We start from the raw sequence: 16,225 nt of genomic DNA, 5'->3' as shown, positions 1-16,225 counted from the left end.
CACAGTATTTCTGAAATTTTTTTGAGTGTTGAAGAGAAGCAGTTTTCTGATGTTGGAAATTTGTAATAATGATACTGTAAGAATCATTAATAACTTAATAAAGTATACTCATGGACGTTAGGTACTCAGTCCAATAATTTTTTTGGAAAAAAACAAAAAACCAAACTAACACCACAATGCATAGGGAGAATTAGAATGTTGAACTACTGCAAAATATAACGATTTCAATAGTTGCTTTTTAAACAGATCATTTAGACTTTAAAAGTAAAAAATATAGATGTATGTCCCATATAAGAGTGCTCTTCCCACTGAAAGCCTACAATTTTGTCAAAATGATACATCTGTTAAGTTAATGCTGAGGTCAAGTTATAATTGGTAATAACTGGGAGAGTGAAAAGTGCAAGTTGTTCAGTCTGGCATTTATCACAAATAACTTTCTTCTCTGTTTGTGTGCATGTGCTTGTTTAAAGGAATCCCTCCTCCTAGAGGAGTGCTCTTATATGGCCCTCCAGGTACTGGGAAGACTATGATTGCCAAAGCCATTGCTAATGAGGTTGGCGCTCACGTTACCGTTATTAATGGTCCTGAAATAATAAGCAAGTAAGTCCACCCAATTTATTTTCATTAATTCTATAAATATATTAGCCCAAAATCTGTCCTGGCATCTATCCATTGTGGATAGATGTAGATGTAGAATTGGCTATGGGCTATCTGCCCAAGAGAGTCAAAAACAAACGGGAAGGCGTTCTCTCAAGTAGGGCTTATGTTTCTTCTTGTAATAAAAGAGGTTTATTGTATTTGGCCAAGGAATTTGTGTAAGGCATGGACTAAATTAAAGAGGGGACTAAAACTGCATCTGCAATTGCGTGTTAGTTCTGCAACAAGAAGAGTGACTTGTTAATGTGTATTTGAAATTAAGATGATGCTGCACAGATTAATGTCTCCAGGGAGCTAATTTTTTTTTTTTCTTTAAAAATATAGATAAAATTGTTTCTAACACAGAAGAGATAAGCTTTTCATTTTAATCTTTTTTCTAGTTACAAGATGGTTATATCTTTGCCTGTGCCCCATTTTACCTTAATTTCTTGTCCTTGTGGAAATAAAGATTATTGTAGATTTGCATATACTTCGGGACTTTGAAAGGGTGCACTATGTCTTTTTGGAACACACGAGCAGTAATTTTCCAAGTTGCCTGGAAAAGACCAAAAATGTTTTCTATTAAAATATTTTAATTATTATAGGTTTTATGGGGAGTCTGAATCAAGATTACGTCAGATATTTGCTGAAGCTTCTCTGCGGTATGTTCTTTCGGATAATTTTATTCGCGCTCACTTATTTGCGGTATTGGTTCCAGCGTTAATGTTCTTAAAAGAAAAACATTTGCAAGAATCTTTGAATTGTAATTTTTTCCTGCAGTGGTTTTTAAAAGGAAACAAATTTGTTTATATAGAGCTTAGCTAGAAGGAAAGCAGTGAAATTCTAGTATGCCTATTAAATGCTTTTGGACACTACCCTTTTTAAGGGACTGTTACAGATGGTGCCAAATCGCTCGATCTGTATCGTTAGTGTATTGTACGCTTATTTCAACAGATGGAAGCATGAGCCAGCGTTTCACCTGGATCCAAGTTTTTCCGCCTAGTTTTATCTTTGGAGACCTATGTAGTACTGTGCTGAGACATGGAAGCCAGCTCTAAATGAGCTAGTGTTGGTATTGGATATAGCATGCCTCTGGATTAGGGTGGCATTCTGCCCAAATTTATTAGACCTGGTTAAGGCAGACTTTAGACTTCCAGATGGCTGGTGTTCGTAATACATTAGCAAAAGACTATATTGCATACTGTATTTGTAGAAGTGGCAAATAAAACGCTGTCTTTTTACTCGTGAAATGGGTGTATTTAGTGTTGAGTCTTTGGGAGAAAGTCATAGAAAAGTAGATTGGTAGGACATCTTAAAGGTATTAGTTGTCTAATATATTAGTAATTTTAGTTATCTCTTTGAGTAACACCATATTCAAGCTTGAAACTTTTAGTTACCTAAAGGAGTGGGATGCTTGTTAATTTTTGTAGGAACTGGACGTTTTCTATAAACAGCTTGGCACTTCTCTGTGTTGGTATTTTAAATCTTCCTGAGCACCTTAACATTTCCCCCGCGCCCCCCCCCCTTTTTTTTTTCCTCCAGTCGCCCCTCCATTATATTTATAGATGAGTTGGATGCACTCTGTCCAAAGAGAGAAGGGGCTCAGAATGAAGTTGAAAAGAGAGTTGTTGCTTCATTGCTGACATTAATGGATGGCATTGGCTCAGTAAGTAGACTGTATTGAGACAATGTGTATGGGGACTAGCTGAACAAAATAATTTTGCTTCTATAATGCAGCGAATTTTATATGTGTCATTTGGGGGAAGAGAAAATGGACTTAGATGAGACTTTATATAGTAATCTAATGCTTTATTGGATGCTAAGCAGAAGGCATAGGAGGGGGATGTCTCCGGATAATTGTGAGATTAAAAGTAAGTAAGTTTTCTTCTTTCTTCAGTTCACTGTCTTTCCTTTGCCTTCTCCCACTCTTGTAGTTTTGGAGATGAAACTGAAATTTTAGTGATAGCCCATCATTGACCTAAGCCAGGCATTTTTATGTCAAAGTCATCAAAATACTTCTGGTGATATGTAGGCTGCATTATTAAAGGCAACAACAGCTATTTCAAGATTGCCATAGTAATATTTAGGACATAGACAAAAGCCTACTGAATAAACAGTAAATTTAATTGACTTGAGTACATTATGGATTAAGCCCATAAAGTTTGCCAGTCTCTCATCTATTATTTTACGATTATTAGCAGGAAAGATGAAAGAAATCTGTCCATAGTATGAAAATGAGTTTCTGCTGTTCATGTAATCTGCAAGTTTCTCATTATTTTCCTGCATGATAGTTTGAGTTGCATAGTCTGGAGTTGTTCACAGGCAGAACATATTTTCTGATGGCAAAGGCTGATGGATATTCTTCCTGGAGAAAGTGCTTCGTTCACAAAAAGAGATTGGCACTGCAAGAGGCCTCCTAGCTGATTTTGCCTCACTCTAAAAGTGAAAAAGCAGAGCTTGAAGAAATTGGTTAGGATTTTTGACCTTGCTTTTCCTACTGAACCTACAGGAAGCTTTATAACCTCCTGTGTCTGCTGGTTTTGATACCTTAAATGATTTGTTTCCCAACCTTGTTTATTCAAGGTCTGCTGACACCTTTCTGGTCTTGTGCCAACACTGCCTTTTAGCTTAAACACTTCTTTTTCTTTCCTTGGTGCTTACTTTCCTGTTATAGGAAAGCAGGTTTTTGGGGATTAAAGTGGGAGACACTGGGATGAAGGCATCTTGGAGTAAAGTTTCTCTTGTATTATCTGTAGGTGCATGCAGCCTACAGTATTGCTAAATTGCAATTAGGGATAGGTTGGATGGGATTGCTTGTGGGGTATATATTCTGAAAAGTTTGCTTTGTTGCTTTAGAGCTAGCATCAGGATTTTAGTGTGTGTAATAGTTGGGAAAAGTAAGCAAGAAGTATGTTTATAAGCTGCGTGACATTTTATTGTATTTTAAAATTAATATTTTGCATTGTTTGATGCCCTCAGGAAGGCAGTGAAGGGCAGCTCTTGGTACTTGGGGCCACTAATCGTCCTCATGCACTGGATGTAGCCCTGCGCAGACCTGGGCGTTTTGATAAAGAGATAGAAATTGGAATTCCTAATGCCCAAGACCGTCTGGACATACTCCAAAAGCTTCTCAAGAAAGTTCCCCATTCGCTCACAGCAGCAGAGTTGGTGCAACTGGCTGATAGTGCACATGGTTATGTGGGTGCAGACTTAGCAGCCTTGTGCAAGGAAGCAGGTAAGACTTTGTGTATCTTATTTAGGATCTTATTTTATTGTTAGTCTCTCTATTTTGTTTTAAAAAAAAATTAAAATCCACAGTCTGTACTAATAGCTTTTAAAACAGTGAGATTTAATTAATTTTTGTGTCAAAGAAAACATAGCCAAGCATGGAATCTGAGGAACACCAATCTGCTCCTGGGCAGATCAGAAAAACTCTTTTGCATATTAATAGATTTTAAAATCAAATGTTAAGATTAATAGCACTGGGGAACCCACTGTGCCATTTCTAGCATATTAGATAGCTAGCTGTCTCTCAGTAAACCAATGGTTTAGTGAGCTGACTTATCCCTAAGAGTTTTTCTACTCTCAGAGCCTACCCCTTCTGTACTAAAATGTCAAGTCACTTAGGCTAGACAGTTTGTCCTGCAGGTCCTCGTTCCCAGGATGTTGAGACTTCGGGCCTGAGTGGTGCTTACTGTGGCTCCCTTCTGTATTTCATTTGCCTGCAGATGAGGAGCTTGTGACAGGGGCTAGGGGAGTGTATGCACCTGGGTTGGGTTGTGCAGTGGAGCTGGGAGGGCTGGAGAGCACGCCCTGAGCTGGGGGCTGGAAAGTGTCCCTTGGCCTCTGGTACAGGCATAGCTCTGGAGAATTATCCACGCATCATGCAGCCAGGGTTCAGTATGTTCCAGGGAATACTTAAACATGAGTTCACTTCTGTTTGCATTGGATGAAATATTAAAAGCACGCTCTATCAATTCTTACATTTTGCTAGAATGCGTCTACGTGGTTTAACTGTTGGACCTTAAATCTACCCATGAGCAGCCTTTTAAAACAGTCTAGTCAAAATATGACTCTTCAGCTCTGCTTACGCATATTTGCTCCCTTGTAGTTCGCAAATATATGTTTGCTGTATGTGCTGGTTGCTTTTATTTCCTTTGGCACTGGGACAGCTTCCTCTGGCAGTGGCACAGTGCACAGTTAATTCTTGCATCAGTATTAACTATGAAGATGACAGAAGTTTCATTAGGGGTGATGGCACCTGGAACAGCAAGGTTTTTACTTGCCAGTTTCCAGGCTTTTTAAGCGTGGAATGTGAATGTGAATTTGTGGACTTTTGTATGGATCAAGAAGAAAGAAATATGTATGGACACAGACTATTCTTTTTGTAGCGCTCTTCTGTTGGCTTTGGTTGTGTTCTAAGCTCTGTTTTAAGTTAGCAAACATTCTTTTTAAAACAAATATATACAAGCAACAACAAAAAATATAATCTCCCTTTTTATTTTCCTTCCTCTGTGTTTTTGGAAGCCTGTCAGTCTGCCTGTGTCACAGTCCTCACATAGTAAATACTTAACTAATGTAATCTAAAATTTTCAGTGAAAAGTGTTGTGGTTTCAATTCCAAACATGACCCAGCCTAGGCTTTACTGTGCGTGCGCATGTCGATTCTGGACACTTCATAATCCAGCTGCAAATAGGCGATATTTACCCATTTCATCAGGGCCATTTAGAAAATAAATTGTGAATGTTGTGCAAATTGAACATTACATGCTGTGTAGATCCAAAGCTTCTGGCATTTACCTGTGACTGATTGCAGGACACGCTGTTACCTGGGAGCTTTGCATCCAAAGCCAGTGCTGGGAATGAGGGAAGGAGGTCGTCTCCTTTCTTTTGATCTTCTTTCCTCAAGTTTGAATCCATGCTGTTAAATTTCGTAGTTTCTTAACTTGGAGTGACCTCTGCTGGGGAGAATACAGTCCAGCGCCGTTAATGCTTTGCAGCCCGCATGTATTTTTCTTTTTCGAACTGTTGCAGAAGGATGATTCAATTGAAGTATTACATAAGCTGAATTTAAGTTGCTCGTGGTTAAGGAACGTTCTTAGTTGGATTCTTTTTTTCTGATTAAGCTTTTAATATCTACTTTTTATATTAAATTTTCAACACCTTGTAAAATACTACTGCTTTCACTGGAGTTAAACTTAGAAAAGACTAGCTTTTATGAGGTCATATTTCTCCTCAGCAGAGCAAGGTTACTGCATATGGCAAATTTTCCAGTGTTTTGTCTAGTCTTGTTTGTTGTTCCAAGCAATGGGCTTCTATTGCTTCACTTAAACTGTGCTGTGGGCCAAGATAGCTTGCTGTCCAGGAATGCTCTCTGGTATTCAGCCCAAGTTTTCCTTGTTTAGTTTTATCCCATTATTTCTATTTACATCCTTGTATAACACGTTCAGTCTCCCTCCTTAGTGTTTACACCCTTCAGATATCTCTAGGCTGTTCTCATGTCCCCTACCTCCTCATTCATTACTGAGCCAAACTATAAATATTTAGCTCTTTTAATCTTTCCTCATAAATAAGTCCTTCCTGCCTTCTGAGAAATTATGTTGATTTTCTCTGAACTCTCTCCAGTTTGTCAATAACCTTTTGGTAATGTAGGGCTCAGAATTGAACATAATATTTCATATATATTACAACATAAAACATGATATAAACATATAGTTAAGAGTGCTAGTGCACGTTTCTAAATAACCAAAATGCTTAATATCCAGATAATATCTGTGTTAAGAGTTCTTTCACAAATTTTAAGGTTACTTCTGCCACTCTCACACATGATGTGTGTGTAAGTACAGGTGAAACATGGAAACTAACTTAGAAGCAGGAATTCTGAACTCAGAAATACATGGTCAGTTTTTGGTACAAGATTATTGTCGCTTGCTAATCGTATTGCTGTAGTGGTCTTTGGGAGACTCTCGGGTCCTGGCTACCCCGTTTATATCTTTAGGTACTTCATTTGTGGCTGGAAAGCCTGAAAGTTTACAAGCTAAATATGTTTATATCCTTAATACAAATTTAGATCATTTCTAAAGGACTCATCCTTGCTTATCTTTATACTTCAACTCTGTTTTTTTTAACACATCTATAATATTGTGTATATACTGCTTATATAAACCAAGGGTGTAGTAATTAACGTAACACCGTAAATGTAGTAATTGTAGGGCTATGATAGTCAAACCTTTCACTTTTGCATCTATAGTTAGGTTTCCTAAGATACTTCATTATAAAAGCTTTGATGTTTGTCTTCTATATAATTCTGAAGAACATGTATTAATGAAAAGTAAATAGCTATTGCAGAGTTAAAGATATTCCAACTGTTTTCTTGGCAGAAGTTGTTTGTTCTCCAGTGCAAGAATTGCTTAGTGGTACTTCTGGGGTCAGACAGGCAAGTTTTCTATTCTGTTCAGCAACTGTGTGCATTTTCATGGAAGTCATTAAGAAGTTTTAGGAGCCTTTAATGTTCAGCTTGCACTGAATGTTTCTAGGCCCCTGTGTATATGGTGTGTACGGAATTGCGGCGTTGTGTATGCTGGAATGGGCAAGGAGTGGAAAGGTGGACAAGAAACCTGGAGAATCTGTGCAGTGTGCTCTGGACTTTTCCAAACAGGGTATTATGACCAAACACCTGTGAAATATATATAGATGGATATAATAATCAGTTAAGAGTGTTTTTATTTGATCTGCTGAATTTTTAAAGTATTAGTGCATTTTTCTTCCAATACCTTCTTTACCTCTACTAAAGATACAGTTCTAGCTTCTCACAAAATGAGAGGTGAAACCACAAAAATTTGTGACTTTATAGGATAAATGCTAGGTATTGTGAAGCTTACAGTATTGTTGCAAGAGCTGACAACAGGGTGACAGGCATCAGCTCTGTATGTGTATCTATCTCAGCCGTAATTGTTGTGCAGAGTACTTGTATCCCCCCTCACATGTTGAGCAAGTGTTATTTGTCTGTTTTACAAATAACTATGGTAATTCCAGCAAAATTAAAACTAAAACTGGTATTTCTAACATGGCAAGTATCACTAGCTTAGATGCAATGCTTTCAGAGTTAGCGCACTTCATCTCTGTTCCAGGTTACGTTATCTGTAGTGACTACATTGGAGAAACTGGGATTTGCTGTGATGCTGTACTGCCTAGCAATATGCTTGTGATTTCCACAATTAACTGCATGCTTTCGTATAGGTTAACAGCATAGCGTGGAAAAACCTGCAAATACCTTGATGAGCACTGGAGCACATCCTGTGGACATCAGCTTGCAACGGGCTCCTCGTGGTAGACTCTTGAGGACTTGAGTACCCTCTGAGGGATTCACAGGCACAGAATTCTTGACAAGAAAAGGGCTTGCTTACATGTGCAGCTGAGAAAGTCATATTCTTAAGACTGGGAGAGGTCTACTGTGTCCTGAATTATTTAGTAGACTACCTTTTAGTGTGAACAGCTACCTTCTGCATTGTTTTATCTCAAGCAGAGGCAGTGTCTAGAAGACAGACTCTGCCATATCCTTGCATATAATGTCAGTGTTTGTATGCCCCTGAGATCTTGTTGCTTCTGCTTTAATTAATTGGCCACACAGTCTTTTATTAATTCCCTAAAAAATTACAATGGTTTTACTTTAACAACAAAGATAAGCACTGCATTTTTTTTTTTCTTTGAAAAACATATGAAATTTTAATTATGTAGCAGGGACATGAATGGTATAAACTGTACTGAATGTTAGAAGATGCTTAGCAACAAAGGTTTCCAAATATAGCAATTTATTATAAACTTATCCTTCTATGGCTGCCTGTAGCATTTCAAGAGGGTGAATATAAATATAGCTTGATTTCTTCAAGAAGTGGGTTCAGTCATATTGTTTACAGAGAAAGGAAGTATTTGCTTTGTAACTCTTAGAATTTATCTTGAACATCCTTGTTCATTACACATAATTTCAGTGTGCTGATATAAAACACTTGGACTGTGATAAGATAGCATCGTGAGGAGAGGAAGAACAAATGTCTTTGTTTAAATAGTGGTCTGTCTTGCAATAACATCTATTTGGTTCCAGTGAGGATGCTGCATTGCAACCACTGAGCCTTTGAGACTTCGTGAAAGAAGTCCTAATCACTTTTGTTTTGCATCAAAGTTTGTTTTTTAAATTGCCTGATTGTAATACAGTTAAAGGTATCGCCTTGCTTAGCCTTTAGGATTATAACGGTTCACTGGCTTGAGCTGGCTGTTACAAAAAATGTTACGGAAATAAGAAATAGAGCTACATCTTTGACCAGTATGAATCAGCATTGCTCTGCCAAATCTGTGAAGCTACTTGCATAGACATATGAGATGGTCTGTTGTCTTATGTTCATAATTTTAAGAGTCCTGTTGTTTGGAGATCTTACTGTCTATGGTATTCATTTGGCCCTTTTATTACCCCTGCGTTCTGATGAATAATACAGCTAGGATGGAGAGTCTTTATGCTGTTTAATTGATAGCTCTGTATATCGATTATATGTAGATATTAGATCTGTAAAAGTAGAAGTTCTTTAGGGGGGTACTGTACTTGGCTTTTGTTAGAGCTGAGAAACTTCCTGCTATATCTTTTACAACCCAAAAAAGAGTTTCTGCAATCCACTTGCACTAAAAAGAAAAATTAAAAAAAATTAGGCAATTGAAGGATTGGCTCCTAGGTGTTTTGTTTTTCCCTGTAATTGATGGGGAAGTAAATTCCCCTGAAACCCAGGAATGTCTCTTTGTTAGATCTATTGGGTTTTTTTTCTTCCCAGCTTCTGCCGTTTTGGTAGCCTGGCCACCTGCAGGAAACGTGAGCTGTTTGGGCTAATGTGATTAACAGTGAGTCTCTGTGCACCCTGAGGACCAGCCTCTGACTGGTCTTTCAATTAGACAAACGCTGCGTTCAATATGTGGCATCTCAGCCTTGTATCTCAAATCCAAGCTCTTAATTTCAGCTCAGTCACGGTCTTGATGAAATAACCTAGTGTTAGAGCATCAAGAATATCTATCCTTTCTTTAAGCCATAAAGGTTCAGTCTGAACCTTTCCCAACGTGATTTGGACCTGAGTTCTGCTGGGGGTGTACAACAAATGTAAATACTTTTCTTGGATTATAATCCTAAATGTAGGAATGTGGGCTGAGACACTATTGAAAGTGTAGATTTTGACAAAGGCAGTTGATGACCAAGGCAATGGGATTGTTTGTTTTGCAGGGTGTTTTTTGGTTTGTTTTCAAATTAACTGATTGCAGTTACAGATTTTAAAGGGAAAGCACTGCTTGACATGCTATAGTTACTTTATTCCCTTATGGAAAGTGACTGAAAATACCATGTCTATGTCGTTGTGGTGTGGTTTGTTTTTTTTTTTTTTGTGTAGCATGGAAAAAGATTGAAACTATGCTTTTGCAAATGATCTGCTATTGCATTCTCTAACTGAATACTGGTTCCCATGGGACATTCAAAATGAGGTGGGAAAGGCCACTTGCCTTTTTATAAAAAGGTCATGTAGAAAATGTGGGTTTTTTTGGGAACATTAATAACATGTAAAGTCAGATGGTCAATACCAAAAAAATGTATTCTTATGAAATTGAGAGATTTTTGCAGAAATGGCAGAACACTGGATTTTGAAATGCACTGAAAAGTCCAGACAAGATACAGAAGTAAAGCTACAAATTAATTTTTGGACTGGAACAATTGAGTTTTCTGACACTGTGTTCCATCATGCTAATTTACAGTGTAAGAAGACCAAGAAAATCCAATCCCCATCTTCAGCGTTTGTGAATTTTAAGTTAGTGCTGTGTTCTGTAATTTTAAAGTTGGGTCCTTAATGCAGAAGCTGTTTTTAAACCAAAGCAATTGACCTAGTTTGCCATCTTAACAGGTTATGAACAAATGCGTCCTTGCTTGCACGCACACATTACAAAGCAATGTGGCTTTTTTGGACTCGAACTGTAACATATGCTTTTTGATTGTTTCTTAGAGCACTAACTCAGAAAAAGCTTTCGTGCAGAAGTGGCTACATCTGGATGCTGCTGAGCAGCTTGAAGGAACATACTTGAGACTGGGTGGGGTGTGTTGACGTTATTCTTGTCTGTGGGATCCCTTGCCCTTTTTCTTAGGATTTCCTCCCCCCAACATCTTGTGGGGCAAAGACAAAGTCAGAATTGGTTTTAGAATTGCTTAGACATTTAAAATGGTTCAACTACTTTCCTAAGATTCCACAAAAATTGTGTTATTTTAGCTGCATAGAGTTAGATTCTCACCCTGTTACTTTGGTTACTCTGATGTGATTGCAAAATTTCTGAATCTCTTTTTCCCTGCGTCTTTGCATATGCTGAGTGCACAGATGTTTCATTATTGCCACTGTCTTTGTATCCAGAGAGAAAAAGTCTTGCTCTGTTTGCCTCTCTGAAATGATGCTGGTGCACGTTATGTGGCTTTTTGAGGTTATTTTTTCTTATATAAAATCTTTGGCTTTTTTTTTGTTTGTTTTGTAATGGTACTTGATTTTTGTTTTTGTATGGAGAACATTGCACTTACTGTGGTCAGGGCATGTGAACTTTTGGTTTTCATCATAACTAATGTTAAGTGTGTTTTTTATCTGAAACTGGCTTGCAGTTAATTGGACAATGGGATTGCTGACTTCATATACACAGTTGTGGGTTCAGTACTTAATACTCTGTTTAAAGCACATCCTATTCTGTCTGCCGATATTTATATAAGCAGGAAATAAAGAATATTTTCAGAAGAGTTGATCAATAACTGTCATTAATATTTTAAATTAACCTTCATGGCAGATAGACACCGTGTTCTTGCTTCTGCACTTGAGTGGTACAGAAGAAACGATATTATTCATGTGTGGCAATGCATATAGAAACTTCTGCATTTGAATGGGTTGGAGGGTCAGCCCCAAAACAAGTTGTTTGGTTTGAAGGGTGAGGGTGTGCAGGATGCCAGAGTAGCCTGCATTGGTGCAGCCCTACCTGTGCAGACCGGTGGGCTGTGAAATGGCAGTCAGAACGTCATTCCTTAGCTTGCAGATCCTGAAAATTTAGCATTATGCCATTTTGCTTAAGAATAGAATAAATTTAGGGCAGATACTGTCTTAGGCTGGGTCATTGGCCGAGCTGTGGTGGGAACAGACAGTTCTGTGTGGTCCCTGTTTATTTTCTAGACCTGGGAATCAACACAACGTCAGTAACCCAGCTCTAAGTCCCATTGATAGGAGTGGTGTGCTAGTCGCTATTCTGCTTATCGGATTTTGCGTCCTTCAGGGCTTCAGCTCCCTGGATGCGAAGCCGGCTGAGAGCTGTGTGCCAGGGAATGTTATTCCTGTAGCAACAGAAGAAATCCTCAGCTGTCTGTGTAGTACCTCTGAATGAATGAAAATTACTTAACCAAGACTAAACTGATTTTTGAAGATACTCTGCAGTCCACTATCTTTTAAATTATCCTATAGGTTTGGGGTTTTTTTCTACAATGATCCGAACTGCTTGCTCCCTTCTCTTAACTTTAAGGGTTTTGCACATCTAAGCACTGAAAACAACTTCCTGACCTTTAATCTCTGAGAAGGGTTTGGCAAATCTGTGGACTTCCTTCTTGGTAGTACAACATGCTGTACACAAAGTCATTCATTTTAACTGATGTTTTGCTAACTGAAAGGTATTCTGCAGACTTACACACTTCCTTTGTCCTCTCCCATCATGTCTTTTCTAATTTTCCACCTCCTGCCAGCTGAAGTAGGATAACCATGTTCACTCTTATTGCTGACCCGCACACAAGCACTGCAGTGTTTTTCTCCTACTAACAAGAGTTCATGTTCACTGCAGCCCTCCAGTAACCTGGCATTAAATTATCGCAGGTGATTCAGACGTGGTTCCTCATGATGCAGAAAGTTATTCTATTTCCTGGTTCTGGAGCAGGCTCCAGTTATGAATTGGAATTATGTGTTTGGACTAAAACTATTTTTTCTCCAAGATACAAGCATACTTTTTGGCAAATTGCTTGTTTGAAAGGCGTATTACATTTTAAGAAACGTTTAGTAACTTTTTTAATTTTGGAAAGGCAATTGTTTTTCATTTTGTTCTCTGTTCTGTTTTTTCATGACGTGTCTGATACTCATTTATGCCACTTTGTCTTGTTTTAGGCAGAATTTCATTTGACACAGTTGTGTTTCTAGGTTCAGATATCTTTTGAATTTTGGCTAACACTCCTCTCCTTAGTTCTCTTCAAATTTTGTTTAATCAGGTGGCTTGCTCTTACATTCTTTGAGTGACCATAGTGCGGGAACATCTAGAGCTCAAGTACAGTGTCATCTCTGTGAAGCAATTGGTATGCATTTTTTTTCCTTCCAGCTTTTGTGCTGAGTCTGGTTTCAAATGTAACTTGAACAGCAATGGTAATAGACTCGTTTCAAATACATTTGAGGTGCAATTCTTCCCGTGCTAAAAATCTGTAGGAGTTTTGTTCCCCTCATAGTACATAGGGAGGGACTGACCGCGTTAACGGTTTGTCTCACTCCATCTTGCTCTGCTGGCTTTAGAAAGTTCTGAACTAACCCGTTTAGAGTAGATGTTCATCTTCAGATTGCAAAGTTGCAAGCGTTCTTAGTATCTGAGTAAAAAATGTTGTTTTCCATAGCTGTGATTTTTTTTTTTTTTTTTCTGAATAAGCTAGCATCAGCTATACTTCAGGCAAGCTATTTGTGTAGAAATGGTACTGTAGGAGAAAAGTTCAATGTATTCTGACTCCCTCTCTGGCTCCAGGTAAAAGGTTTTCCTGGAATATATAATGGCAAGCTTAGGATCTGAAAGCAGTCTCAGTTCTTTTTGTTTAATTGATAAAAGATCATAAAAGATCCTCTGGTGAAATGTAGCTTAATTTGTATGTCCGTGTTAGTTCTGCAGGAGTAAAATCAGTTAGCTGTAGGCATTTGTATGTAGAATTAATAGTTACTATTGGGGGACAGAGCTTAAATATTTTCAGGCAAAGTTTTCATAGGTCTCCTAACTTTAACTTTTAGCTGTATTCTGACTTGACAACTTTCCTAATTACAATTAGACCGGCATTTAGCCACTAACTGTTGCTTCCTGTCTTTCTGCCTTTGCTATTCTGGTAGCCTGGCAGTCCTTATTTTTCTTCTAACACGCGTATGACTAACCTTAGCTGAGGTACATTTACGTATGAGAGCAGGCTAAGAACAGGCAGTCTGGTATTCCTTATTTCCCTCCATTGTCATTGTCTTAGGATAAATGATGTGTGTGTACCTGATCTGTGAATAAACTGTTTCCTGTATGAAAGAAGTTTTGAAAATACAGTTCCTCCTTCCTTCCTTTCCCTCCCCTGTCATACCTCTCAGCAACTTTCAGTCAGCTCCATAGACATGTTCCAGCAAATGCCGGAGCTCTTCACGAAGGACTATAAATCGTGTAGGTAATCCCTACAGTAGATTAGTGCTCAGGTTAGCCGAGTGAATTTGCAATGTTATGGTTACAAGGAATTTAAGGGCATTATCCTTCCTGTGCAAACAGTATATGAAAGTTCTTCAGGGATTTTCCCATATAGTGCTGGCAGCTAAAGACAGATTGGAGAATATGGTTTCAAGAGCAAAAGTAAGGGTTTCTGCTTCCTGAACATTTTTCTAAATAGGTATGTGTTTTATGTACAGATTAAATAAAAAAGAAATAAGTTAAATATATTTATAGGAGTCTGGTCCATGGATTTTTTTTTTTATTCATTGGTAACCTTGTTGGTGTGTTTGATTCCATACTTATATACACTGGGGGGGGGAAGACAAACCAAAATCAACCAAACAAAACAAAAAACTCAAACCACACCAAAACGCCCTCCAAATTATAGAAATTTCTTAGGATGCAAATGGAAGAACGAATCTGAATTTTTCAGCTATTGTGAATGGTGGTTCCTGCCCCCAGGTCAGAAGAAAGCTTGCCAGTGGTCCACAGTCATCAGGTGCTTGCCTGGTGCCGTTGTTCCATTATTTTATCTGGGGAGTAAAGGGAAAAAGAGCCTTTGCCTAGACACATCCCTGCTCTCGCTCAGTGCTCATGGCAGCTGCTCTTGTTACTACCTAGTGCTGTCTCACCGTGGTGGGTAGGAGAGCTCGTGTGCTGGGTCTGCGCAGGATGAAAGATTGACTGAAGAGGTGAGGATGTGTCTGTGGGACATTCTCTATGGAGCAGTGGTCCTTACCAGGTGATGGTGAGGCTTCCGTCTGCTAGGCAAACAGGCTTTATCTGTGTTACTATGTATTTACGCATAACTGCAAACGACATATGTACGCGTTCTCTATTTTTTTCTTGGATTTGACCATCCAATATCCTGATGTAATGAAGTGCTATAAACTCCCTTTGTTTATGAGGCTATGATATGTTCAAGAATACATGTGATTTGTAGTACATGATACTTGAAGTTCTATAAAAGATTTCCTAGTATAATTTTGGGATTGTTGTCATGAAGGAGAAAGCCATGCTGATTAAAAATTGTTAAATATAAAGCAGAAGAGCTCTTTATCTCTGATATATTAAACACCAGAATAACTTTTGTACCCATTGCCTGTGAAGTCAGGTATGCTCCTCTTACGGTTTCTGAAGTTCAAAACTGATTGTGTTATATGAAATGCTTTTTCTATGCATAAAGCTGTTAAATTTTGAAGCATAGTAGGTAAAGATCTAGAAATAGAGGAAGATGCCCCATCCAGTGCCATTAGGAAGCTGAAATCTTTCCATATGCTGTTGAGCATTCCACTTCCAGCCATGCAGGAGAGTATCATGTTGGATCTGACAGCTGTCACAGGGAGAAATGGTATGCATCTTGTGGGTTTGGCCATAATAATTTGGGAGGGAAATGCCAGATTAGCAGGGAAAGAAGAAACATTTCCTTTTGTAAACAATCTTGCAAGAAGATTACAATTTCTTTGAAGCTACTTACAAATTCTGGTACTAGGATTCTGGTATTAGGATTCTGGTAGAGTAAGTCCAGACAAGATGGATTTGTGGAAGCAGTAGCTGATGGGCAGTGAAAGATGCATGATTAACAATTTTGTTTTGTTCAGTTAATTTCCTCGTGTATATTCTGTTTGTGAAACCTAAAGTATATATGTTTGTCATTTTGAGTGGATGCTTTCTATTATTTACAGTAGTGTATAATTATACACAGACTCTGACAAATATAGCAGTGTCGTAGCATCTATTTTTAGGCTCAGATATTTGTGATTATGATCTAATGTGCCAATACTTAGCCAAACTATGAGCAAGAAAATCTTACAGGGAAACAATGCTATCGACCTCATGCATAGCCTGGTACCAAAGAAGGATCATCTGTACCAGGACAGGGCGTTCTGCTGTTTTTTTCCCCTCTGTCCACTTAGTTTCCTCTGTTCTAGACAGACAGGATGAGTTGGTGAGGTAGAGCACACAGTTGCTGGACTGGAACAAATTGTTTGTTTTCCATTGTTTGTAATCATGCATGACTTATTATGCTTGTTTCTTTTAATTTTTTTTTAAACTGGGATTTTCCATTTATACTCCAC

The 16,225-nt window shown here is 38.2% G+C and overlaps 1 protein-coding gene across 1 annotated transcript in view; it reads left to right on the top strand.

The window, feature by feature from the left end:
- The window catches only part of AFG2A (AFG2 AAA ATPase homolog A), a 232,055-nt gene that overhangs the window by 8,939 nt on the left and 206,891 nt on the right, over window positions 1-16,225 (top strand). Inside the window, 4 exon segments of the mRNA XM_072862747.1 lie at window positions 471-600; window positions 1,242-1,298; window positions 2,179-2,302; window positions 3,616-3,871. Of these exon segments, the coding sequence (XP_072718848.1) occupies window positions 471-600; window positions 1,242-1,298; window positions 2,179-2,302; window positions 3,616-3,871 (567 nt within the window).

Source organism: Ciconia boyciana, chromosome 5 (genome assembly GCF_034638445.1).
Source record: "Ciconia boyciana chromosome 5, ASM3463844v1, whole genome shotgun sequence".
Classification (NCBI taxonomy): Eukaryota; Metazoa; Chordata; class Aves; order Ciconiiformes; family Ciconiidae; genus Ciconia; species Ciconia boyciana.
Note: the sequence above shows the minus strand (reverse complement) of the source record. Positions and strands in the feature narration are given on the sequence as shown.